The sequence below is a fragment of the Zosterops lateralis genome (assembly GCF_965231275.1).
Source record: "Zosterops lateralis genome assembly, chromosome: 1".
Lineage (NCBI taxonomy): Eukaryota > Metazoa > Chordata > Aves > Passeriformes > Zosteropidae > Zosterops > Zosterops lateralis.
The window spans coordinates 139,612,541-139,638,830 of NC_139762.1; the positions used below are offsets into that span (position 1 = coordinate 139,612,541).

The following is a 26,290-nucleotide window of genomic DNA, read 5'->3' on the forward strand; positions in this document are numbered from 1 at the left end:
GCATGGTCAAATCCAAAATAATAAGTTGGTCTTCTGAAGAAATAGGTTGTTGAAAGAATCATGTAGGCTTGGGTTTTTGACTGGCACAAAGAAACTGAATTTCTTAAATATTTGGCAAGCTGAGTTTAACATTTCTTCTATAATTATGAATATAATTTGTTGAGTTTGCTGATTTTGTACCTCTGTTTCTGTGTTGGGTTCTGATCTGGCAGCAGGAGCTGGAAGGCTCACATCCTTGTACATTAAACAGGATGCAGTGCCTAATTATTATCTTGATTAAATTTGATGATTAAGTGATCTATAATTGTGTGTAAGCCCAGACATCCCAAGATATTACTCCAAGCCATGGTGACTGATCATTTGGTCAGGGTTGGGGTGGCACTGCATTGATTAAATCTTACTTTAAGGAGAAGTTGGTTCACATCTCTGCAAGCACTTAAAGCTCTGTGGAATTTTGCTACATTTCTCTTTGCTGAGCAATATGTAAAAGTTCATCAAGTGCAAGTCTAGTTAAGTAATAAATGTCAAGGAAATATCTACAGAATGTATTTGTAAAATATCTTAATGACTCCTTGTTTAATTTAAGAAGACAGAAAAATACCACGTTCCTGATAAATTTCTGAAGTCAGTACAAAAAAAAAAAAAGAGAAAATAAATATATGCCAGCATCATAACTTCCTCTTGATGACTAAAACTATGACATTTTTAAAGCCAGAGTTGAAGCAATTTTAGGTGTGATTCAGTTGAAATCTCTGCCTTCCTGTGTCCTCTCAGAATAAACCACCCATGCATTTTAAATTTTGCTCCTTTCATATGCTATGGAATATTGATAAAAAATGATAATAATAAAAAAGCAATACCCCTTATAGCAAAGAAAAGGCTGTCTGGTAGTCAAATCTTTTTCAAGTTTGGTGCAGCTTGGGCTGAAAGGCTGGAAAATCACCCAGTAATAAGTTTGTGGAGATGAAATCCACTTGGATAAAAAGCACAGAGCTATGCAACTTGACAGGCTGAGTCCTAAAGGGCAGCAGTCTTGGATCCAATAGTCTCTCTCATTTTGAGTAATTGCTGTGCAATACAGATTCAAACATTTATTGCTGAGTACAGGTGCATTTGCTCTCCCTGGTGACCCTCTATAAGCAAATGTGCAAGACGATTTTATTACCAGGAATGCAATTCACACAAACTGTTTGCTTTAGAGAATTAAATAAACCCAGACAAAGGACAGTCAATACTGTTGTTTTACCTTCTTGCATTTAAATGCTGCCTCCTGGATGGTTCAATAGCAAGCTGGAAGACAGAGAGGTTCTCTGTGATGATCCATGTGAAGAAATTTACCTTTGAGGAAAAACCACAAGAGCACCAAAATCAAGGGGGTACTTTGCTGTAGACAAAATCAGAGTATCACCTTCATCTGAGCAGGCTGCTGTGATTGATGGCTAGTGGGAATTTGGTTGACTGGAGAAATCTTGGCTAAAAATTTGTTTCCAAACTAGAATGGCCGAGCAGTGGCAAAACTTTGATTTTGCTGCCAATGCAGCATTTGAAGAGCGAAACCATATTTGTGGCTGTGGTTGAAAGAGCTTCTAGGAGACATTTGAACCCATGCCATGAATTTTTGAACTAGGAGCATTTTTCAGTGCAAGGGAAAATGACATCTCAGAACAGCACTTGCCTGGGGAGGGGCTGTGATCAGTCTTGCCTTTGGGCAGAGCCTTCTCTGAGACCAGCATCTCTTCAGTGCAATTAAAAATAAAGGCATCTGGTGCCTGGCTCGTGGTGATGACAGCACATTGCACGGATGTGGAGGGACATTAGGAGCCATTTAAAGTGCCAACTTACTTGTTATTTTGCTGAATTCGTGCAGTGTTGACTGTCCCTTGTTGGGATGAAATTAAAATAAGCAGAGTCAGAAAGGTTAATGCCTTTGGTCTTCTCCTTTCTATCAGCTTTATGAGCACAAGAGGGCTAAGGCACCCCTTATATGTCTTCATAAACCCCTGAGAACTCCAATCAGAGATACAGATACAGATCCAGTACAACACCCTGGACTCTCAAACCTGGTAATTGCTTCCATTCAGATACAGGCTGAATTTTTCTGTCCCCCAGCACTGTGTTCTGTACCCTGATAAAGTAAAGGAAAAGAGAAGCACTATAAAATATAAATTGGATGTGATTGATAGCACCTCATGGAAGCAAGAGTAAATACTGAAATGCTGATTTATCTTTCCAAGACCAACAGCTGGGCTTTTTATGAGACTTGAACTAAGGAATATAAACACTAGGTGACAGCCACAGTAGGACTGACTATCCAGGCTATAGCTCCAGTCTATCCAGTTATTGAGAGCCAGCACAGAGCAGTGCAGAGAAGCCATCAGAACATTGTAGGAGGTCCTCAGCTGTTGCAGATCTGTTAGTGGGGCAGGGATGAGATCTCCTAAGGCTCAATCCTAGCCTGGGGTTTTCATCCTTTGCAGGGTCCAGGGTCAGTCCTTTAGCCCCATGGAGCACAAACATCACAGGTATGGGATGAAAGCCATCATGGACCATTTTCTGTGTGTTGAACCCTGGGTTTGGAGCAAAAGGTTTTGTCTTGAGCAAAGATAGGTGGGAGGAGGTGTGTCTTCTCAGCACTCTTGAGTGTGTGATCTGGCAGAGAACTCTTCTCTGCCAAAATTTTCTTTGTAATCATTTATATAAAATGATATAAAGATATAATAATATATAATGAGATAAATAAACTGCAGGTGTCACACATAGCCAAGTGAAGTAGAAGCTATGGCAAAGCTGGTCAAGGGGACTTTCTCCTTCAAAAACTCATGTAATGGGTGACCCAGACTTTGAAGACAAAATACTTGGCAAGTGAGTTCAAATTAAAAAAAAAAAACATCTTTTATTCTGTCAAAAGCTTTTGTTTCTTGCCAACTCAGTAATGTGCTGTTAGGACAGGTAGAAAGGGCTGCTTTCCAAAAATAAGCAGGTATTATGCAACAAGCTTAGTTATATTAATAAGTGAAAAATGGACGTACTATTCATTATCTGCTTTCAAATCCAAGTAGACAGCCATACTGATGATTACTGATTATTTTTTTATTCTTACAAAGAGAAGTGTTTGAGGAAAGGCAGAACTCATTCTTTAGCATTCTTTTGATTCCACACTGCAGCTTGGTAATTGATGAAAGATGTTCCATGTGTTGAATACATTACTTAAAACTTTTCTGTTGGCTTTGTGATCTGAACTAGGTCTGACAAGTTACATCAAGAGTCTTTCATAGGACACTCCCTCTGGCAGGAATAATACCCTTCTTGCAGGACCTGCTTCTGGAGTTCTCTTTGAAGTGAATGGACTTGATGTGGATAGACAGCACTTGTCTCTATTCTGTTGTTTTGGGGGGGTTGTCCTGATTCTGTTGAATATAGGAGCTGTCCTGCCTGTAACGTGCACTGTTATAAATAGAAGCAATACTAAAATTCATCCTCAATAGTTTTTAAAAGGGGATTTTGGATAAAACAGCTGGTGGAAATAATTTGAAAGATTCAGCTGGCTTTGTGTGAAGTCGGAGCAGGCTCAAAATACACTGACAAGTCCAGCAGTGAAAAAAATCTCTGTTGTCAGCTGATGTATCTCCTTCCCCTGCACTCTGTGTTATTCTCACTGTCTCTCTGTAGGCACTGGAGAAGTCTATGGAGGTTTGGCTCCCTGGGGAGGAAGGAGCAGCAGAGACAGCGTGTAGTGAACTGACCACAGCCCACATTCCAGTTCTCCCTGCACTGCTGGTGGGGTAGTAGACAGAGAAATCAGGAGTGAAGTTGAGCCTCAGAATAAGGGAGGAATGGGGGGAAGATATTTTTAGATATAGTTTTATTTCCCATTATCCTGTTCTGATTCCCAAGTTGAGTCTGTTTTGGCTATGATAGTAACTGGTGAGTGATCTCTTCCTGTCCTTATCTCAGCCCATAAGTTTTTCATTTTATTTTTCTCCTCTGTCCAGCTTAGGAGGGGAGTGTCAAAGTGGCTTTGGTGGGCACCAGATATCCTGCCAGGGTCAACCCAGCACAATGAGACTCCCTACATTTCCAGTGGCAGGAGTGAGTCTGCACTGTGATCACTCAGGGGAAGAATTTAACTCCAAAATTACAAGCGTGCATTGAAAATGTGAGACTGAGGTGTCTGTCTCAGAGGTGGGCTGGAACTGCACATCCTGGCTCTTATCCTGGCTGCTCGTAGGGAGTGACCCAAGAGGTTAAACACCTCCATCATCACAAGGTTGCTTACATTACCTCTCTGGATAAGCAACCTGCTGTTAATATCACACTAAGCACCCAGACTGATGTCTTCAATGTGGCCTAAAAGGGGTTGTGCAGATATGAATAGCTGCATGTGGCTTCTCTGACCCAGAGAAAAGCAGTATGTGAAATTTGGGCTTGTATGCCTAGATGGAGATCTATAGCTAGAAGAAAACAAATAAGGAACGAGTTGATAATATGTACCCGTGTCACACTCAGAAATGCTCTTGAATAAGGGAGGTGACAATAGCATGGTGTCTTCTAGAAGCAGGTGGAGGCAGCAGATAACTGTGGTGACTGGTGCCAGGCAAAGCAGCTCCTGCTGCCAGGGCCCAGCATGGAGCCTTGTGGCTCCTTTGCAGGCATTGCCCTGGGTCACAGAATCACAGCCAGGGAACTAGCTGGCAGCTCTCTGTCTGCAGCTTTCTTTATCCCCATAAAGAGTTTCAAATGCTGCTCCCCACTCCTTGCTTTTTAACAGATGACACTGGAGAACTTCCATTTTTTTTCCCCCCAGTTTTTTTTAAGGCTCTCCCTGCCTCATCATGTCATGGCTGACAGCCCTGACAGCTGACCACCGACTTCTGCACCAGCAAGATTTTCATGGAATCACAGAGGCATTAAGGCCGGAAAAGACCTCTAAGATTATCAAGGCTGTCCAGAAACCAATCTGTGGCAGAGCTGCCTAAAACCCCCTCCTCCCACCGCAGGCACTAAGCCCTCACCCCACCCCAGGTGGCTGCTCCATTCTTCTGCCCCAGGCATCAGGGATATGGGGCACATCCCGAGCCTGGGAACAGTCACCCTGCCTCCCTGCCCAGCAGCTCTGCAATCTGGGCTCAATTCCTGCAGCAGAAGGCAGCTGAAGCAGCTCAGTGTTACCCTCTCCAGGCACCGGCTGCTCTCACCTGGCGCCTCGCAGCTAATCACAGTGACAGAAGCCATTGTTTATTTTCCTCCATCCTTGTCTTCCTTGTTTTATGGAAAATTAGAGCAGGCAGGCAAGCCATCCATCAGCCTGTAAATGCTGCAGAGCCTTTTGGCTTTGTGCTAAATAATTGTGCATTTTATTGCTATTTACACATTTATTTTCCGAGGCAATAAAATACAAACTGCAGTCCTCAAGACTTTATATTTTGCATCTGTATCGCAGCAGCCACACAGGCTTCAGCAGCAGCATGCAGCCTGCTGCCATAAATTCACTTTCTTATTTTAGTAGGGCTAACATTTATTTATAATTAATGTCAGAGACCTTAACAGGAATGCCAATTATTGATTTTTTTTCTTTTTTAAGAAAAAGAAATTACTTTTTTTCTTATTACTGCCATAGCAGCACAATCAAATTGAGGAGGCTAATCTTATCCACAACAGTGAAAAGAAAAGGCTCTTAAAAACTGAGTTGGTGGTAAAGTTATAAAAAGCATCATGCAACCTCTTAAATCTGGAGTTTGTATATATGGAGATTATTGTGTGGGGGGCAGGGGGCAGTAATTCAAATTAGCAGCTCTGCTGGTGTCAGTGAAGGCGTGTGGGAATGGGAAAGATCTACAGCAGGAGCCACTGTAACCAGTCCAAAATGAGAGCCTTGGGAAGTGGCAAGGGGGCTCAATGTCCCAGTGCAGCTGGGGATGGGGACACCCAGGGGCTGGGGTGGATCCCCAGACTCCTGCTGTGATTGAGGAGTGACTGCTGTGCCTGCAGGTTTGCACTGCCAGCAGTGCCCATGGGGTGCAGCACTTCCCAAACAATGATTGTATGTGGGACTCATCTCCCCTTGCCACAATCACATGCACAAAGATGTGAATTGGACCAAAGAAGCCTTGAAACTTATTTTTGTGGTTTGAATCTCCCATTACCTGCTTAGTGCTGAGATATCTACCCATGCATTTGTAAACTAAATGGCCCTTACCAGTAGCCTTTGCACATCTTGTGCTTCTCTGTCAGTCCAACTATGCCAGGAAATCTGCTGAGGGAGGTATCAGACTTGGCAAAGAGTGATGGGAACAGCAGCCAACTCCATCTTAAACTAATTTTTACCCCTGGCAGGGATGGCTGCCTAACAAGTGTTCCGAGGCTGAAACACAGCCCTGAAAAAGCTGCAGGTGGGAAGTGTGAAGGGGCTGCAGAGGGCAAAATAATGTGTATGCTGCTGCACCAGCTTCCCATTCCTAATGATTTACCATGAAAATGCTGAGCAGCTGTGGGAAAGGGAAGAAGTGGATTAGGAGCAGAGTTGGGAGCCAGGGATGGAAGTGACATTTCTACCTCAAGCTCTGTAATGGTGAGAATAAGACAGATGTCTGCAGGCTCACTCACCCCTTCCACATCTGCAAAGCACAGCTGGCAACAGCATGTCTGGTGTATGGTGGTATTTGGAGGGATTGCCAAAAAAAAAGGACTTGCCATCAACAGTTGTCATGGGGGTTGAATAACCTATTTGTTTTGTGCTGCCTTTCTCTCCAAGGGCTTCTCCTCCTGCAGCAAGTGAACCTCAGTGGGTCAGGAAATGAAACCAGAGGTGATCAGTCCATCTCTGTGACACCTTCCTAAAGAGCTTCAAAAACAATAAGGAAGCCCTGTGTCAGCTGGGAGGGGTGTGATGTCTGTGCATGAATGTGGCCAGAGATGCTGGCAGGGTAAAGATGGATGTTGTTGAAAATGAGGGTGAACTGTGTGATTTAATCTGAGGAACAGCAAACCAATCCTGGAGGATTCTGCTCTGTCTTCCTGGGGGCACTGAGTGGCTGAAGTTGTGGAAAACAGTGAGGAGTGAATTCTCAGCATCTCTGGAAACTCATACCCCAAACATCCCTTGTGGAGTACCACAGATGGAAGCAGTGAGTGCTTTGGCTTGTTTGTCATTGCACAGCCACAAATGCCACCTGAATTTTGTCACTTAAAGTCTGGCTTCTTTTCTTTTTTTCTGCCTAGCACTGTTAGGGTTTTTATTTTCTTTGCTCGCTCATCAGGAAGACAGCTCTATTTTCATTTCTTAATTAGCTTGGTATTTCTACACTCATTCAGAGATGTCTGGCCAAGTTGAAGTAACGTGCAACACCTGCCAAGCCAAAGGCTTTGCACACCAGGACTAGAATAGCCTGGGGACAGGAGAACATGTGCTCTCACAGAGCTGTATTGTCTGGGCTTGGGGCAGGTATCCCCCACAGGAACCTCACCTGCGCAGGGGGGGGGTGTTGCTGACAGGGATCTGGACAAAAAGGAGCTTTATTCTTGCCCAATAGCACTGATGGGGATGCAAAAACTTCTTCATTTGCTCTGTCTGCTGTGACAGTGCTAGAGAGCCTGGCCACCAGATGTGCCCTGATTTTATTGTGCTTGTGTTGAACAAGTTGAGCTGTAAATCATGTTTCACCCTATGGATGCTATTGCAGACCCAGCCCTACTTTTTCGAGTTGGAGAAGGCACCAAAAGCATCCAAGGGCTTGTGGGAATGGGGCAAGGGGTAATGGTTTTAAACTAAAAGTGTTTACATTCAGACTAGATATAAGGAAAAAATTTTTATGAGGAGGGTGGTAAAACACTGGCACAGGTTGTTGCGAGAGGCTGTAGATGCCCCATCTCTGGAAACATTGAAGGTCAGTTTTGATGGGGCTCTGAGGAAGCTGATCTTGTTGAAGATATCCCTGCTCATTGCAGTGGAATTGGACTAGATGGCCTTTAAAGATCCTTTCAAACCCAAACCACTCCATGATTCTAATAAAAGCTATGAGGAAGAGGGGCAATGTCTCATTTTACATCCTTTGCTATAGAAGAGGGGTTTTATCTCAGTGGGAGGTTTGTTTGGTTCAGACCAGCAGAACTTTGGAGATCCCTGTGTGCTTCCTGCCCTCCCTGCACGCAGCAGCATGACCCATATAAGGGTAAATTCCAACAGTAAGCCCTGTCAGCAGGTCAGTAAACCTGCTCCCAGACCCTGCCAGCTCCTGCTAATCCAGGCAAATCCTCTTTCTATGTACCTGCCCCCGGTTCTTCCATTACCTTGGAGTAAAAAGGTGAGGATAAAGGAAAGGAAGTTATGGAAACACACTTTAACCATTTTGGTAGGTGCATGAGAGAAAAATCAGTGTCCCTGAAGTGCAGTGTGGCCCCTGCTGTCTCTGTGGGCTCTGTACAGGTGTCTGTGTGCAGTCTGCCCACTCTACCTGCTCTTCCCCCCATGACTGCCTGGACAATGGCATCCCAGGACTTTCCCTGTCCTTCCCAGCACAGAGTCATGTCCTGTGATAAGGCTGAGCTTATTTCCCAGGCTGCCTGTATCTAAAATCAGGGGAACATTTTCTTTCTGGGTCCATTTAGTCAGGAGAAAAGGAGGCTGAGGGGAGACTTTCTCTACAACTCCCTGAAAGGAATAACCTGATGGGGGTCAGTCTCTTTGCCCAAGTAGCAAGAGATAGAATGAGAAGGAACAGCCTCACACCATGCCAGGGCATGTTTAAATGCCCTGTGTGTTTGGATTGGATATTAAGAAAAATTTCTTCACCACAAAGGCTGTCAAGCATTGGAACAGGCTTCTCAGAGGAGTAAGGAAATCACCATCCCTGAAAATGTTAAAACAACATATGGATGTGGTTTAATGATGGCTTGACAGTGCTGGGTTAACTGTTGGACTCTGTGATCTCAGAGGTCTTTTCCAACCTGGGTGATTCTATGATTCTTGTCCCCTGCACTGCTGTGCAAGCCAGGGTGCAGCTTCAGCTTGTAGGCTCTGCAGAGGGATGCTCTGAGGTGATCCCAAAGAGTTTGGTTTTTATTGAGGACTGAGAGGATCACAGCACAGTGTTTCATCTGAAGGCTGGGCTTTAAGACTTAAGAGTTTGGGGAAGCACATTTTTTGCTGCTGTCTTATGATCTGGTACTGATAGCAACTCACTTGAGAGGAAAGAGAACTTCCTGTACTGGTTGTTTGTGGGGGAAAGAGTTAAAAAGTCATCTATTAGTTATGTGTGGCTGGCTGGTACTGCCTTTGCATGGGAGGAAACCTCTCAGCACCTCACCCAGCTGAGCCTCCCACGAGCCTATGAACAAACGTCCAGGATTGAAGCCAAACCGTCTCAGTTTCGGGTGTCAGCCGGGAGCTGCCCCTCTCCGAGTGGCTCTGAGGGGTGAGCAGCCTTGTCCTTGGCTGCCATTCTGGCTGGACAGAAATGACTGCAGATATTTGTAAAACTCAAGAGAGATGACTTTGCCTCCCCACACTGTGTGCTGTCACTGCAAACATCACTGTCGTGCGTCTCTCGTGCTTTCCTTGCTAAGGAAATGAGAGATGCACCAAGTCTGCCATGCACACAAACCAGAGCAGGGGCAATGAAATTCAGAAGCAAGAAATACAGGAGGCTGCAAAATGAGAACTATTTCCTGCAAAATGAGAACAATTTCCATCAGCTGCAAGTTTGGAAACGTCTTGGCAGCAGTGATGCTGGGAACTGGAAACTTGGAAACTTCATCTTTCAAACAAAGATCCAGCAATCCAGTCCTGAGGGACAGGAACCCCTGGAATCCATTCTCTTTTCCTAAGGATGGAAACTCCCCAGCAACAGCAATTACCAAGTACTGGATCATCCCCCATAGCAGAGTGTGACAACACTTCTAGGGCTGGGAAACCACATTTCATTTTAGAGGAAGTTAAAAACAATGTGCCCTTTAGCTGATGTGTCTCCTCATAAGAAGTCATAGGTCAGTTCTCCTCTGAGAATGTCTGGGTTCTGTTTGTAATGACTTCTCTTTGGATGCAGTCATTATTTTTAAGCATTCACTTTTTGTTTTTGAACAAGAGAATCGTAGTTTAAAAATATTAAAAACTCATATTATTCTGTTTAAAACCAAGCCAAGCAGAACAGTGCATTTCCCAGAGTTTCTTGGTATACGTTTCCTTGCAAATCTTAGAGAGATTTTAATTAAAAGTTTCTTTTTCCTTTCCTTAATAAAGGCAAAACAGAAATAAAAATCTTGTAGCTGCCACTTTTAAAGCAAACTTTTGGACACAAATTGGTGGCTCATTTAAGAGAAAACCCAAAACCCCGGGGCTCTGCTGCCTGTGGTCACTGGGGACTGTTAGTTTTTAACAGTGTGCCCATTAAAACTTGCCAGGAACTTTATTTCTAGGGAAGTAGTGACATTTTCATAAACTCCATTTTAAAAGTTACCATGAAATTTTTCATCACAGTTGAGAGCAGGATCCCACATCTGTTGCAATAATCATATGCACAAAACCTTGCAATCCCAAAGAAAAGCTTCCCTGTCCCAGTGAAAATGGAGGCATGATTTCAGTGGGGAAAGGATATGGCAGTAAGTGGAATTGGTCACCACTTTCTTGTGTTAAAATTTCTCCTTTCACAAAATCAATTATACCATTTTAGAATTGAAAATTTAAGTACTAAATTAATCGAATCTTCTTCTGCTAATTATTTCTGTGTGGCTAAGTGATACTTTGAATTTCTCTTTGAATGAGGAAGCCCTTAAATATTCAAGGATTGCTGGCTACCTTAGCAGACTCCTTGTTTATGTTTTAGCCATCTAAGTAAGGCAAGTGGAAAAGATGCCATAGTTGTGTGCATGTCTCTCTGTGTGTGTTTCTCCAGCATTCAATTATCAGCATCCAGAACCTCAGTATTACCATTTTTAATGCAGTTCAGGATGCTCAGCTGAGTGCTGTATGTGCAGCTCTGATGTATGCAAATCCATTTTACATGCAGCTCTTGACATATTTTCATATTCAGGATTATGGGAAGCTTTTTGTGTGCCACTTTGATGTATGCTAATCTTTGTTTCTCTAAAAACACTTTTAAAAGTCCAGACAAGTAGACAATGTTTCTTCTTCACTGAAACCGTGTTTTTTTTCTGTAGACAGGCTCCCACATAGTTCAGAGCAAAGCTTCCACCAGTGGTGTGCTGGAGGGCCATATTCATGTGCCCTGCTCTGGGCAGCTTGTATCCGTCAGGTACCAGAGACAACCTGAGATCTAGCAGTACTCTGGGTAAAAGGCAGCCTGAATCATTCATTTCTCTCTTGACTGTCACCTCTGTTGTGAATGTGAGGCAAAAGCTGGAATGAGAACCTCACACATGGAGGCTGGGTGATGTCTGGGCTGGTAGCAGAAGCACACAGTGCAGTTGGATCCAAATAGGTCAAGTACACATATTAGGGACATAAATGATCAATCAATTAAAATGGTTGCCTAATGGCTTTGCAATTCTGGCTCGTCACACAGTATATTAACTATCAAATGTGTTACTTATATCTCTAATACATTTTATTGCATAGAATTTATAGAAGTCTTACAAACTTTCTGTGGCTGCCAAAATTATCATAGTGTGCACAGTAGATGAAAACCTTGGAAGTATTATTTTGTTTTTGCAAGGTTTGCAGTGGATGCCAAGTCCAGACTATGCACAGATGCTAAAACACCTCTGAATTTAATTGTGGGTAGTTTGACACCTTTGTAGCACCATAAAGACTAAATGTAAATCCCAGGTTAATGAATGAGAAAATCCCTGTGGTGTCATTAAATCTTCCCCAGAGTGAGCTCAGTCTGCCTGGTGAATAAATGTTTAATGCAGTGCTGTGTCAGATGAAGCCATCGATTGTGAGAGAAACGCTGTTGGTTTAACGAGGATCCCATCAGCTGAGCTCCAGTTAACAGCCCCACAGTGCCAGCAATTGCTTGCTATTGCTTCAGGCCAGGAATCCCAGCAAAGACAGTCAGAGGTGCTCACATGGGCACAGAAACATTTTTCCTGGATTTTCCTAGAGTTTTGCGATTATTGACAGTATCATCAATATTATCATCATCACCATCTAATCTTTCTTGGTATTCAGAATTGTAATGCCATGAGATCCCCTGCAGTGCATTAATCACTTCAATCACTTCCTTTATATCAGAAATTAATGTTCCTCACAACATTCTTTGAAGTCACCAACAACTGCATTTATAGCCATATGCATTTCCCTACAGCTTTAACCAAGGAATAGGTGGGTGAATATTTTTGAGCTGGATATTCACAGATGGTGGAGCAAAACACCTGTGGTTGGGTTGCATTTTGTATTGGGTCCAGGTTTTGGTAGTGGGATTGGGGTTGGCTGCCAGAAGCTGTCCCCATGTCCAGCATGGGCACCTGGCATCCAGACAGGCTGAACCCACTACACATCTTTAGTTCAGAATATTCAACCTGAAATAATCTTACATCCTCACCTGTAATCCTATAAAGTTAAAATGAATGTAGCTACAGGATTCACCTTTCAGTAGTTTTAGTTTGCATCTGTTTGTACTACTGCTGCTGCTATTGTTAATTAGTCACTGTGTGCTTGAATTCCATGAAATTAGCTTTCTTACTGTCTTTGGTGAATAAGCATGACTTTAAAAACAATCCATAGTCATCCTAACGTGAAGCTAAAACTGAAAAGAAGAGGTGATTTTTTTTCCTTTCTCTTATAAGGAGTAAAAGAAGTGCTTTGTATTTGGAGGGTGGTGGTGATGTTTTTGTTTTATTTTGAATTTCAAAATGTTTTTGTATCTTTTAATTACTAAAAGTTACACGTTTTCTAGAAAAAACTTTTGCAAAATGAAAATTAGATTTCTTCATGTGAAATGTCAAAGATTCTTCTTCTTGAAAATTTCTTAATACAGCAAGTCGAGGTGAAAAATAGATTTAATTTTAACAAGCTGATTGGAAACAAGACAGAAATAAAAATAAATTGTGCTTGAGAGACTCTTTACCAGCTCCAATTGTAGACTTGTCCTATCATGAGTCATTTAAAAATTCTCCTAGGTGCAAACACACACAAGGTGTCCTGGAAATCCCTTTGATAGCTCTTCTTTTCCAAGCAAAGGGTAGCAGAGCTTTGATCACAGCCTACAAATCACGTAATGGCATGGGAAGGATGTGGAAGTACAAGAGCAGTCTGTCCACTGTGGAATTTGCTATCAAAGTTTGTCAACAGGAATCAAACAGCAATTTTTATGTGTCCAGTTGTCTGCTTAGATGTTTTTTAAAGAAGTCTTTGAAGTTGAGCAATTCGCAGAGATTGAGTGAATAAATTTTAGTGAGTGAGTGAATTTTAGTTTAGGATTTTCACCACAGAGTTACTCTTTGCATTGTCCCAGCTTTGGAATCCAGTCCAAAAAAATCCCATCCCAATCCATGGTTAGTGTTGGCCCACCACAGAAAAGTTCTCATCCAGTAGGTTAAACCTATGTGTCTGTCCAGCACTGTAAAGTACAGAATAAGGAAGGAAAAGAGAATTTTTAAAAGAATTTGTTAAAATATATTTGCTATTTAAAACATCAGTGTGTCTGTGGGAAAGGGGATTTGGAAAATATAAAAGAAAATGAAGTACTACCAGGGAGGTGCAGAGGTGCCATTTTCTGATTAATGGAGTGTGTGCAAAAGAGGTAGGGCTCCTCCAAAATCACTTTCTAGCAAGACAGGGGATGTGGAAGTCATTCTGACATGCAGCTTATTTTTCCACTGTTGTTTTTCATTGCATCCCTGGCTGACCTGGCAGACTCCAGCCTCTTCTTGGCTGTAAATGCTGCTGTTCACGACTTGGCTGGACAGTTCTGTCATTCCAGTGCTCCTGTTTTGTCCTGAAAATGTTTGAACTGAGGATTGAGCCAGAGGAATGGACCATAAACAGGTCAGCAGTGGAGCTGCACACTAAGTTTGAATTCATCAACAAATTCAGGCCTTTTCCCTGGCCTCTCCCAGTTTATCTCATGGTTGTTTCCTGGTATGAAGATGAGGCTGAGTGCTCCCTTGGCACTCTAATGACCTGGAAAACTTAAGACCAAGCTCCCACTGGCAAGCCTGTGGTGCATTACCAGTGTGCTTTTCTTCACTGAACCTGGCCTGATACCAAGCCTGGCTGCAGTAACAAAAGGCCATTATATGAACAGTCACTTATTCACATTATAGTTCCCAGTGGAAATAAATTGATCCTGAGATTATCTCCACGGTCCCAGACATTCCTGTGTTTCTGAATGATAAGTGATACCCAGGTGAATGTCATCCTTGCAGAGCTGGTGCCACAGGTGGAGGGAGCTGGGCTCTCCCCACCCTTCCCCTTCACCCCACACCCAGTTTCACACCTCTCTCAAGGCTGGAAGTGAGGTGCTGTGTGAAGAGATGGTGGAAGGGGACATGAAATTTATCAAATAGGAGGAAATTTTATTGGGATAATAGAATGGATCATAAGTATTTTTAGAATCATAGAATTGAAGTTTGAGTTGGAAAGGACCCTTACAGATCATCTAGTCCAACAGGGCCCCTCTGCCATGGGCAGGGACATCTTCAACTAGATCATTTTGTTCAGAGTCCCATCCAACCTGGTCTCCAACACTTTTAGGGCTGGGCATCTATCACCTTTCTGGGAAAGTTGTTCCAGTGTTTGACCACACTCACTATAAAAAGTTCTACCCTGTATCTAGTATAAATCTACCATCTTTTAGTACAAAATCATTTTGCCTTATCTTGTCACTACAGGCTCTGCTAAAGGGTCTCTTCCTACCCTTCTTAAGCCCACTTTAAGGACTGGGAAATTGCTCTGAGGTTTCCCCAAGAGCCTTCTCTTTTCTTGGCTGAACAAACCCAACTCTCTCAGCCTGTTCTTCATAGGAGAGGTCCTTCTCCTCAGATGTGCTCTCAATCTTTTCATCCTCTTGCCTGTATTGATATCCTGGGTTACTGTTGTTGAACTTAATGAAGGAGATTTTGGAGCCAGAGAGTCTTTCATGTCATTTGCAGTCCCATTCAAAGCAAAATTTCCCACTTGGCCTGAAGTCATGAGTACAGAGTGTAGCCCATGGAGGACAGTACAATTAATCCTGAGCATTAACTATGTGGTTTCTCCAGCCTTTGCAGGAGTGAACTCCTGGAATGCAAGGGAGGAGGATATGGTGGAGGAAGAAATGTCTTCACCATGGTGGGAGGTGGCAGGGATGGCAGTTCTCCATACCCAAGGATAAGGGCAGACTCATGACCTTTTCCAAGCCACATCCTCCAGCCTTTTCTTCAAACACTGCAAGGGTGTTCTCATTTCCAGACCACTCAGCAACAAGCCTGATAAAGTCTGCCAAGATAAATACTTATTTTGAGGCAACAGAATGAAAATTCCCCTCTCAAGTTCCTGTTGATCCCATACACATCTTGCACAAAAAAGTGCTTGTTTACCCTGTTACCATGTAGGCAGGGCAGTGTCAGAGGACCAGGGAGATTCCCTATTGACCTGGCCATCTCAGCCTGCTGCCAAACTGGTCACTGATAAGGCACAAATGGGTAATGATTTTTTTTTTCAGATCACTGGCAGCTAAAATGCTGCCAGGTTACGCTCCATAAACCATCTCCAGTTTTTCTTCTATTCCCTGTGATGGATGAAACCCTGCCCAATAGCTGGCTTCACATTCCAGAAGCATGGAGGAGCTGCTGCATTCAAATTTTTCTGAAGCTACTTTCTCTCATGGCTTAAATGTTCCTGAATGCTTTTGTTTTCCAGGCAGTGTTGATATGATTAGTGTGAGTTGCTTGGAGTGAACATTTTAATAATTCTGAGAGCAATATACCAACTACCTGGCCTGATTTCAATGCTGCAATGCCACTTGACAGTGGCGATCGAACAGATTCATGCCTCTCATCATGGTCAGTGATGGGGCAGAAGAGTTAGAGATCATTTTCTCCCTGATTAAATGGCAGGTGAGACTTGGATCTGCCCTTCTGTCTGTGAGCATACAGGGATAGCTGCACACATGCCATCTCTGTGATGGACAGGAGAAAGGAGCCAGTGAGCTCTGAGAGACAAAACACAACCTGATTTTAATTAATCACAGAATGGTTTGTGTTGGGGAGGACTTCAGAGATCATCTAGTTCCAACCCCCCTCTACTGTGGGCAGGGACATCTTCCACTAGACCAGGCTGCTCAGGGTGCCAGTCAGACTGGCCTTGAACACTGCCAGGAATGAGGAATTGTATGAAATCCATAATGCAATTAAGGGATGGATGGATGGATGGATGGATGGATGGATGGATGGATGGATGGATGGATGGATGGATGGATGGACGGATGGAGGGATAGGTGGGTGGATGGATGGGTGGGTGGATGAATGGATGAAGGGAAAGGGATGTGGCAGCTTTTCCAAAATTGTGTCATGTGGTGGCTTTTGGTGCCCTGTGAGGGCAGGGCTCACCTTTGCCTGCCAGAGCATCAAACAGGCTGAAGTGGCAGAGGCTGTGCTGGGGCACAGGCAGCACCCTGTCTTGTCTCCATGAGGCTTTCAGTGCCTGGTGAGACTGATCTGCTGGAGCTGAAGGACATGGCCCAGAGGTCTGACAGGGGGTCCCAGCATCATCTGGCTGAGATTGAGGCTCACTCCCTGTGCTCAGCCCTGACTGTCTGCCAGGCTGTCCTGTAATTCACATTCTGTCTCACGTAGCAAAGGCTCAGAGGTCTCTGGTGAGGTGTCAGACCAATGAAGTGTTTCTTTCTAAAGGTCAGCCAGCTCTGGTTAGGGGGAGGTGGGCGGTGATGAGCCAGGGTAGGGCAGACAAGCTGTGGTTTGGAGTGAAACAGTTCCCTCCATTGTTTCTCTCCAGGCCCAGCACAGACCTGGGGTGTGAATTTATGTGTGTTTTTCCAGGGACATGCTTTTTGTTGCCCTAGAATGAGATCTTTCATGGCTGCTCTGGGCCCTTGTGGGTACAGTAAGGCAAGATTTAACCTCCCAGGCCAGGGCTTTGAGACCAAGGGTTGCTTGAGTAGTTACTCACTAGAAGTGTGGACAGGAAAAAAGTCCTCAAGTGGCAGAAAGGATGCTCAGGGATACGCTGTCGGTGCTGCCAAACTTATAACAATATAGCTGTCAGTGACTTAGCTGGGAAACTACTTAATCTCTGTAGGTTTTACAGGGCAGGAATCTGAGCTGTGCTTCTGAAAATGGGCACTTGCAGTTCTGCTGCTGAAACCTTTCTAGCACAGCACATTCTCTTGAAGTCAGAATTGCAGCAAATCTTGAACTTAAATGTAGTTTCCAGCTGTACAATATTGTGGGATGTCCAAGGGTTGTGTGATGGCCACCCTCAGTCATGAGAGAGCTGCAGCAGGTCACAATGTCTTTTCCCACATTCCAACAGGGCAGGTGGATATGTGAGTTTTGAGTCTATAAAGGATTTGGGGACCTTTGAGCTGCTCAAGCCCTGCATGGAGCAATGGCAATGTCTCTGTGCCAGGATGCTGCTGTTCCCTATTGCCTTTGTGCTCTTCTGCCTGACATGCTGTGCCTGGAACATGCTGGCAACTTCAAACTGGAGAGTGCATTTTACACCAAGGTTTTAATGTAAGCTACAGACCAGAAAATCTGGATCCTGAACCGTCAGCATCTAACACAAGCTAGCAAAGATCTCCTCAACATGGTGCTGGTACAAAGCACTTCTTTGCTAGGAAAGCAGGCATCAAAAAAGGGCCAAATGCCAATGTACTGGGACCTTTACAGTGTGGAAGGATGAGTAATAGTAATATGGTGATTTTGTTTTTTCATTATTATTTTCTTCATGCATTTTGTATAAGGCCCATCAATTAAAAAAAAAAAAAAAATTACCACTGTGTTAATATTGTGTGTCTGACCACACAGACCTTGTGTAATGCCCAAATGCCCTTCCCCTGCACCCCGTAAGTTGTCCCATGCCCAAGGCAGCAACAAAGTCTGAGTCCCAAAGGCAGAGTTGACTCACCTGGGTGAGTTTCATGCCTGAAGCTGAGGCTGTGCCCTGGGAGGGATGCAGGCAGGGTGCCCCTTCTGTGAGTTCTTGTTTCAGGTTCCTACCTGTCCTCAGGCTCCTTTGGGCTGGTGCTGGCTCCTGGGATGGGCCTGGGAGCAGCTCTAGCAGGGCATTATTTAGGTTCCCCTTTTCTTTCTGTGCTCCTTTGTGGGTGTGCAGATGTGCTTTTGTCAGTGAACCTGACAAGTGCAGTGAGAATACATTGCTTTTGTAAGTGCATTTGTAAAAAAAAAAAAAAAAAAAAAAAAAAAAAAAAAAAAAGTATTTCCTTAAGGTGTTAAGAATTACTTTATGTGAGTCCACTGAACCAATGTGGTTGAACCATTGTTAATTACCAGAATGGCAAGGGACAGGGACATTTTTCAGACTATAAGTTTACAATGCAAATAAAATCCACCTCTGAGGAGGAAAAAAAAAAAAAGAAAAAACAAACCTCTTTTTATTCCTTCTTTCTAACACTTGAGAAGACAATGACGACAATCACAATTGACTGATCCTGGTACCTTTTATGTAGACAGAAGATTAAGTTTGACTCTCCCTTAGGGCCATTTGATTACCCTGGACCCACCTCTACACTCAGGACAGAGTTTGGGGGAACTTGTCTCTTCTTCTGAACCCTCCTCTCTGGTTTTCTGGGACATGACCCTTTGCATTTTCTCTGCACTGCTCATCACTGTGTATTACCAGCATAAATAAACTGTCCCAGGGTGCACAAAGGTGCCTTTGACATGGGCTGAAAGAGGGGGGAGTGGGAAGGTAGCAGGCAAAATCCAGAAATAAGACCTTAAGCACCCAATCACTTAAGGTAGCTTAACCTGCTGCCTACATGGGCTGAGCTGGGATCTCTGCACGCAGGCACAGCTGCAGGCATGCAGTGTTAAGCTCTGGTTATCTCTCAGGGGTCTGTAGCTGGGAGAGGGCTGGACACTTAATATCCCTACCTTAAGTCCCCAGAAATTGTTTCTGGGTCTGAGGCCAAAATAGCCTGTTCACAGATGTGCTAATGCCGAGGTCATGCCAGGGATGGTGATAAGGACTGTGGCTGGTATCCTGCTACGTGCTTGTAATGGCTTAATTTAACTATCACAAGTAGTATCCAGGAGTATAACATTCCCAACAGCTGAGGTTGGCATCCCTGCATGGTTTCCCACACCTGACCTTCCACTTCCCAGCACCTCAGTGGATCCTGTGGAAACACTTCTGCAAAGATTTATGCATCTTGTGTGAGCAGAGGGAGGGAGACAGACACAGGGATAGTCTGAGATGTGGTACAAGATGCTGTGAAGAATAAAAGTAGCGATGTCTGGGTTGGATCTTCCAGGTGTTTTAAGAAAGCCAAAAGAGAAAGAAAAAAAAAAAAAAAAAAAAACAACACACCACAAACTTCAAGTCTCACTGAACTCAAAAAACGTTTTACATTCACTTCAGTCATCCTTTTCCTCAGGCCCTAAATCAAATATATAGTCCCTGGATCCTTTCTGTCACCATATACATATGTGTATATATGTGTGTGTGTACTTGTATATATATTTCTATCATAAGTATCTATAGGAAGAATGAACATTCAGAGGAAACTGTAAGCAGTAAGAATTAAAATAGAGTATCCAGTGTTCATATTCACAAGGGAAAAGGGCCTTAGGAACTCTTCCCATCACATGCTAAAAAAGACACAATGATTAGGAATTTGAAGACATTGTAGCCCAGTGTGTAGACTCAGATTTGGGGTTTTTTTCCTCCTTGAGTTATAAATATAAATTTAACCTTAGCTGAGTTACAACAAATAAATAAATATGATGAAATGGGTGCTTGTTTTGGAGGCCAGAACAGTTTTATCAGCAATGCTCCATTTTACAGGCTTTTCCAAGAAAGGCTGGATAATCCCTCTCCCTTCTTCTGTTAAAAATACAAGAGAAGAGCAGGAGCTGTGTTTACAAATACTGGCTTGGCCCAGCGCTGACAGCAGTGGGGGGTTGACCCGCCAGCATTACAGCTCTTGAATTATCCACTCCATAAATGGAAAATCAGTTTGCTTCTGGGATTCAGCGTGTTTTCAGGGCTGTTAGAGGCTGTGTTTTTGTTTAAACTCACAGCTACATCCAGGCTGGGAAAGCAAAAGTGTTTGGGGCCGTTCTGTGGCACAGAGAGCAGCTGGTGTGGATGGGGCTGTTCTCCTGAGCTCCCCTTCTGGTTCTCCAGGGCACAGTGTCAGCATCCCCATCACACCTCTAAGGCTGGGATTCCTGAGTTTTACCCAGGGATACTTCAGAAGATTTCTGCTTGATGTAAAAACTTCCCTCTGCAACATTCAAGTGAATGCAGGATGGTTCCCTGAATTACTGGTGCAAGGAGCCCAAGCAGATGGGGTTAATGAAGCCCTTTGTTATCCAGCCTGACCCACTTGTCAGCCCTTGAGCTCTATAAATGCATATGGAGGGGGCAGACTTAAAATAAATCTGGAGGCGTTTGGCAAACAGGAGCTAATTGAAGGGCACATGCTGCCCATCATGTGCTGAGGAGGAAAAACCTGGGGCAAAGGCTTAAAACCGAGCTCTGAGGCTCCTGTTTTCTGAATTAGCTGTGTGAGACTCTGTAAATATTTACACACCACCTCTAAAATCCCAGCTGTTTCCAAGGTGCTGTGTCAAACCCCTTGGAAAAGCGGTTTGGCCTGGGACAGCTCCTCACAGATTCCCAGGAGAGGAGGCAGCAGGAAAGCTGGGGATGCTGCAGCTGCACTTCCCTCCTGTCTGGATAAACAACTCCTTGGGCTGATGCAGGGAGGGTGGTCCTGCATCAATGCCATGCTCAGAAGGGGTTAAAATGCTGAGGTTTCATGGTAACAGCAGTTTTGCTGGCTCTTTGCTGGTCTGAAGCCTGCAGCTGAGTGGTGAATGAGACTTCTCTCACTGGGCTTTCACTTGTTCATGAATTGCACATATTCTGACATGGTTGCTTCTCTGATTTTTTTTTTCTACCTTTAGAAAAAACAACAAAACAAAACAAAGAGTGTTATTTAAGCAATGATACTTTGGGACTTTTTGTAAATATCTGAAGTTTTATAAACAACGTGTTTTTCTTCCCACAAAACAATGCCTGTCCCACAGCAGCATTCCCACAAAACATTGTGGGTTGAAGGGATTCATTTTATGACTTTTAAAAACTTGTTTAAATCACTGCTGCCAGGCAGGGAACACCAGGAGGAAAAGGGAGAGCAGCTCTGGGTCCCTCTGTACCTCCAAAGCAGCTCTGTGCCTCGCAGCCTGGGTTGGGGTCAAGCTGGTATCACCTACCTTTTCTTGATAGAAAAAAAGAGGAGTTTTCCATGTGAAACAAAGGCCATTTGTACTTTGATTTCCCCTTGTTTGTCCCAGGATATATCAGCTGTTTTTCCTTGGCTTTCCCTAATCACAAATCCAATCCCAATCCTTAAGAAATTAAACTGGCTGGGGAAAGAAAGAGAAAAACACTGATTCATCTTCCTCCCTATCCTGCTCCTCCCTCCTTTGTCAGGAACTTGCTGTTCAGCTGCTCTGAGTTATGAACACTTTGCTGCTTCCTACCTTGTGGCTATCAAGGTCAGCCTGAAGGAGGGAGGTGAGTCATTGTCATTCAAATAGCTACAAACTGTAATTCAAATAAGGCCAGAGCAGAAAGCTGATTCAATACAAAGAGACTCAATGTCCACAGGTCTATGCTCTGCCCTTTCCAAAATTTCACCCTCCCACTCCTCAGTGTGCAAATACCAGAGCAGAGCTTGAAGCCAGGGCTGCTGTTTCGAGGGCTCTGACCTGGTAAGAAGTTCTGGGATGGAGAGGGAAAAGCAGAGAAATTACGTTGGGAGGAATGAAAAAAAATCTGACTTTTTTTTTTTTGTTTGTTTTTTGTCTGTGTGTCTCTATAGGTTGCAAACTTCTCTCCATGGCTTAAATGGACATCAGATCATGTCTCTCTGATGGAATGTACAACTCCAGATGATGCAATCCTTCAAGAACTAAATTCCAAGAAAAAGAATACAATTTCAAAAATCTGCTTGTTTTAATGTATGGCTTGCTCTCACACACAAAACCTGAGTTTTAATTTCTGTACACAGAAAGATAAGGTTCTGTCTTCAGTAAACCCTCATCAGGAGAGGATAACAACAGGACACAGAGAGGTGGAAGGAACTTTGAAGCACCGTGAGAAGGAAATACCCATCTTGTCCTTTTGTAAGTCCACTTGGGGAAGAAGAAGCTTCTCCCTTATGGCTGGAAGTAGTGGAATCACTCTTCCCAGCGTAAGCCTGGGGTGGTGACTGGCAGGCAGCCGCTGCAGCCTTTCCCTTTTGCCTTACCTTGGACCCAGGGGTGGGAGAGAACCCAAGGGCAAAGATGGTTTTAAGGAAGAGGAATGTGAAGATGTTCACCTTTGTCTTCTTGCTCATCACGGCGACGTCGTTTCTGCTGAACTACACCCACCAGGTGACCACCACCACGTGGGACCCCAGGCAGCTCGTTGTGCAGTTCTCAGAGCATGTCCAGAAACTCTTCAAGCACCCCAGGAGACCTTGCAGCTGTCACACGTGCATTTCGGAGCCGGGTCATTCCCTCTGGTTCGATCAGAGGTTTAACTCAACTATGCAACCTTTCCTGACCTCACAGAATGCCTTCATCCCAGAGGACAGCTACAGATGGTGGCTGGTAAGTGAATACAGCCCAGACTTTGGGTGATGGTGGCATACAGGGATGCCAAGTACATAGAAAGTGATGTTTTCTGCCCAAACCATTTGCTGTCTCAGCTGACAAGTTGGAGGTAGAAGGAAGTGGGTGTTTGTGCTGCTGTTGAGCTCAGGGAGGCTTGGATTGCACATTCACTTGCTCCAAGCCAGAGAAGTCCCTGACAGAGTTAGGTGGTAGATCCAGAACTTGCAGATGTCAACGCTGTCATTTTCTCCCTTCTCTTCCAAAGACCAGGCTTCATAACCTCTCTGTTTCTGCTTTAGGTGGGCTTTTTACCAAGGTGGATAATCAAACTAATTGTGAAGTGTGTAATTCCCCCAAGGCTCTCCCTACCATAAGATATGTAAATAATTAGCAGGATAAAATAGGAAATTATTAATTCCATGTGTATGAGAACATCTTCTGTTGTGGCTGATGGTGTAAAACAGATCCAGAAAGCTCATGGGTGGCTGTGGGTCACTGGGAAGGAACAGCCCCAAGTGTATCCTTGAGCAGGGTGGTCCAGCTACCCCTTGAAGCCTGATCCAAGCATCATGAAAGCGAGCAGATGCCTTGTTCATAAAGCACAGAAGGGAAAAAGATGCATCCCCTTGTTTTGCCTAACAAAAGCCCCTTTTATGTTCTCTTGAAACAAGACATCAGTTGTTTGATTTACTTATGGCTGTGCTGCTGAGGTGCTAAAGTGCAGGTTCTGCTGCAACAACCCCAGTGAAATCACAGTTTCATGGCACTTGGTTTCTCCCTCTTCCAGAAAAATAGTCCCCTGTGCCTTTCTTTGAAGCCACAACAGCCTGGAGCCTGGTGTCTTGCAGTGAACACAACCCTTGTTGAATTCTGGGCTTTCAGGCCTTCTCTGGCACCCTGGGGGGCCTCTACAACAGGTGCCCCTATTGCACTGGGGACATTTGGGTTTTAGAATGGTTGTCAAGTGCTGTGGGAATGAGGCTGTATGGGATTTATCACCTCTCACTCCACTGGCTGTTACATTTAGTGTTGAAAAATAAATGCCACTGAACTCTGCCATCTTTAACTGTTGTGTAAATGACATCATTGTTTTATGATGAGGTTCTCCTCTTTGCGCTGAGTCTCAAATACTCCAGGTGCTGAATCTTTTCACCAGCCCCTTGGCCATGACTTTGATTTCCCATTGCTTGTGGTTTTTCTTGCAGCTTTCAGACACTTTTCCTTCTGGTCCCCATGTTTGTTGTCTGGACTTTGCTGGAGCCTTGAGAAGGGAAGATGGCAAGCTCAGGTTCTTGCCCTTGCCCTTGGTTGAGGTTTCACCAGGGAGCTGGGCTGATCTAACAGCTGGCAGTTTCCAAAGTGAGGGCATACCCCAGGACTGAGTTCAGTAATGAGAGGATGAGGTTACTCATGGACACCATGAGCAAAGCCACTCTGCATTCTGCACTCAGAACTCACTGATGTAATCCATGAGGTTTGAATGCATTCTCTCTTAGGAAAAAAAAAAAAATAGAAAGAAAAACCTTGTGACTCAGTACAGAAGTCTGAATATGTAATGCTCCTTCTTGTAGTGAAACAGAAAAAAAAAGAAGCAGTGCTTCCTCAATTTCAGAATCAACAAGGGTGAAAAAGAGCTCTGAGATCATTGAGTCCAACCTGTGACTGAGCACAACCTTGTCAACCAGACCAGGGCACCACGTTCCATATCCAGTCTTTCCTTAAACACCTCCAGGGATGGTCACTCCACCACCTCCCTGAGCAACCCATTCCAATGTCTAATCACTCTTCCTGTGAAGAAATTCCTTCTAATGTCCAGCTTAAACCTCTCCAACTGTAGTTTTAGACTGTGTCCTCTCGTCCTGTTGCCAGTTCCCTGGGAGAAGATTTTTGTGGTCTCACCTGGCCACAATCTCCTTTCAGGAGGTTGTAGAGAGTGACAAGGTCACTCCTGAGCCTCCTTTTCTTCAGGCTGAACAACCCCAGCTCCCTCAGCCTCAGTCACCTCATAGGGACTGTGCTCCAGACCCTTCACCAGCTTTGTTACCTTCTCTGGACTTGCTCCAGCACCTCAATGTCCTTCTTGAAGTGAGGGGCTAAGAACTGGACACAGCACTCAAGGTGTGGCCTTGAGTGCATTAAAAATTCATCCCAACATGAAGCAGATTCTTTCAGAGGAGGTTTCTTTTTCAGCGAAGTGAAAAAAACAGACTTTCAGAACAGCCGAAAGTCTCCCCATCCCAAACAAAAGCTGTTCATTAATTTTCAGGGCTGTCTAACCATGTTTTAGTGTTTTCATTTTTATTTATTTTTTTTTTTTTTTTAATTCAGATCAAGTTCAAAGGGAATACACCACTTCAGAATACAAAATCAAAGCAATTTTTTTTCAGATGGTAAAAATAAATCTTCTAAGATTCCTAGACTTTTTCAGTCTTCAACCAGGATGTGTGAAATATTTTGATGTCTCACGTAACTGCATTGTGTATTGGAAGTTTTTACTTATGAAAATCTAATGTGTAGTAGATGGAGAAAGTTCCCTGACTCCTCTGAAAGATGGTTTTGGGTAAACCTCAGGCATAATGTGGCTTCATCTCCTCATTGCAACTGATTCCTTATGTACATGTTGCTTTGGGTAAGCTGTTCCAAGATGGTGTCATTCCTTCAGTAAATAATTCCCAGGTGCATCCTGAGGGCAACTCCCTTTTTGCTGCTCATTTTTAGGCTCATCTTCAAAGCAATTCTGAGATTTCGGCCAGTCTTTAGGAAAACATTGCTCATGGCCATGTTTCACTCTTGTGTGCTTTGCCAACTCAGTAATTTGTGACTTTTTTGCTATATTTGTACATAAAAAGGAAGCATGAGGAAACCTGAGATTGCTGAAACTTCTGTTCAGGGTGGGGGAATGACTATGTGTGCTCTCTCAGGAGCTGATTTCAGACAGTCTGGTGGTTTTGTTGAGCTGTAACTGGGGCTCTGAGATGCACTGGAGCTCTTTATCACACAGCTGTGACATCCCTGTCATAGGGAATCATGTGATGTGCTGTCCTAAAAGCAGGCAGAGCCCTTGTCTGTCCACCAGACTCAATCTGCCCTCCCTTCCCCTTAACTCTGTTGCTGTAGAGGTAAGTGCTATTCATCCAAATAGTCCTACACCATTGGTACCTCTCCAGTACTAATCAGTGAGGACTGATTTCAGAGATTAATGACCAGTATTGGAGACAAAGGGACATTTGGGGCTGAAGAACGGGGTGGTTTCCCTTGCTTACAGCTCTTCCCATGGCTGTCAGGCTGCTCCATGGTTTACATGGAGAATATCTAGTTTGAACACTTTCAGCCTGGTAGGATGTGACCTTTAGAAGGAAATATTCCTTCTTGCTCTGAATAAAACTGTTTGTGTACACTGGATTTAGTGTCACCATCTGTGCAGGTGGGAAGGAGCAAGACAGAGAAGGTCAGTGCCACCATCCCTGCAATGGCTCCTCTTGCTGCATGGGGCAGGGCTGCTCCAGAGAGGCCCCTGAAAATGTACCTGGCTGTTTCT

At 44.0% G+C, this 26,290-nt stretch overlaps 1 protein-coding gene across 4 annotated transcripts in view; it reads left to right on the top strand.

The window, feature by feature from the left end:
* ST3GAL1 (ST3 beta-galactoside alpha-2,3-sialyltransferase 1) overlaps window positions 1-26,290 on the top strand; it is a 97,097-nt gene that overhangs the window by 48,409 nt on the left and 22,398 nt on the right. For 2 of the 4 annotated variants that reach the window (XM_083869906.1, XM_083869904.1), the window contains exon 2: window positions 21,975-22,749. In XM_083869906.1, coding sequence (XP_083726032.1) covers window positions 22,441-22,749 — 309 coding nt within the window. In that variant the 5' untranslated portion in view covers window positions 21,975-22,440. Of the gene's footprint in view, window positions 1-13,922; window positions 13,943-21,675; window positions 22,750-26,290 lie in introns of those variants that run through there. The other 2 variants (XM_083869907.1, XM_083869905.1) reach the window with 2 other exon arrangements.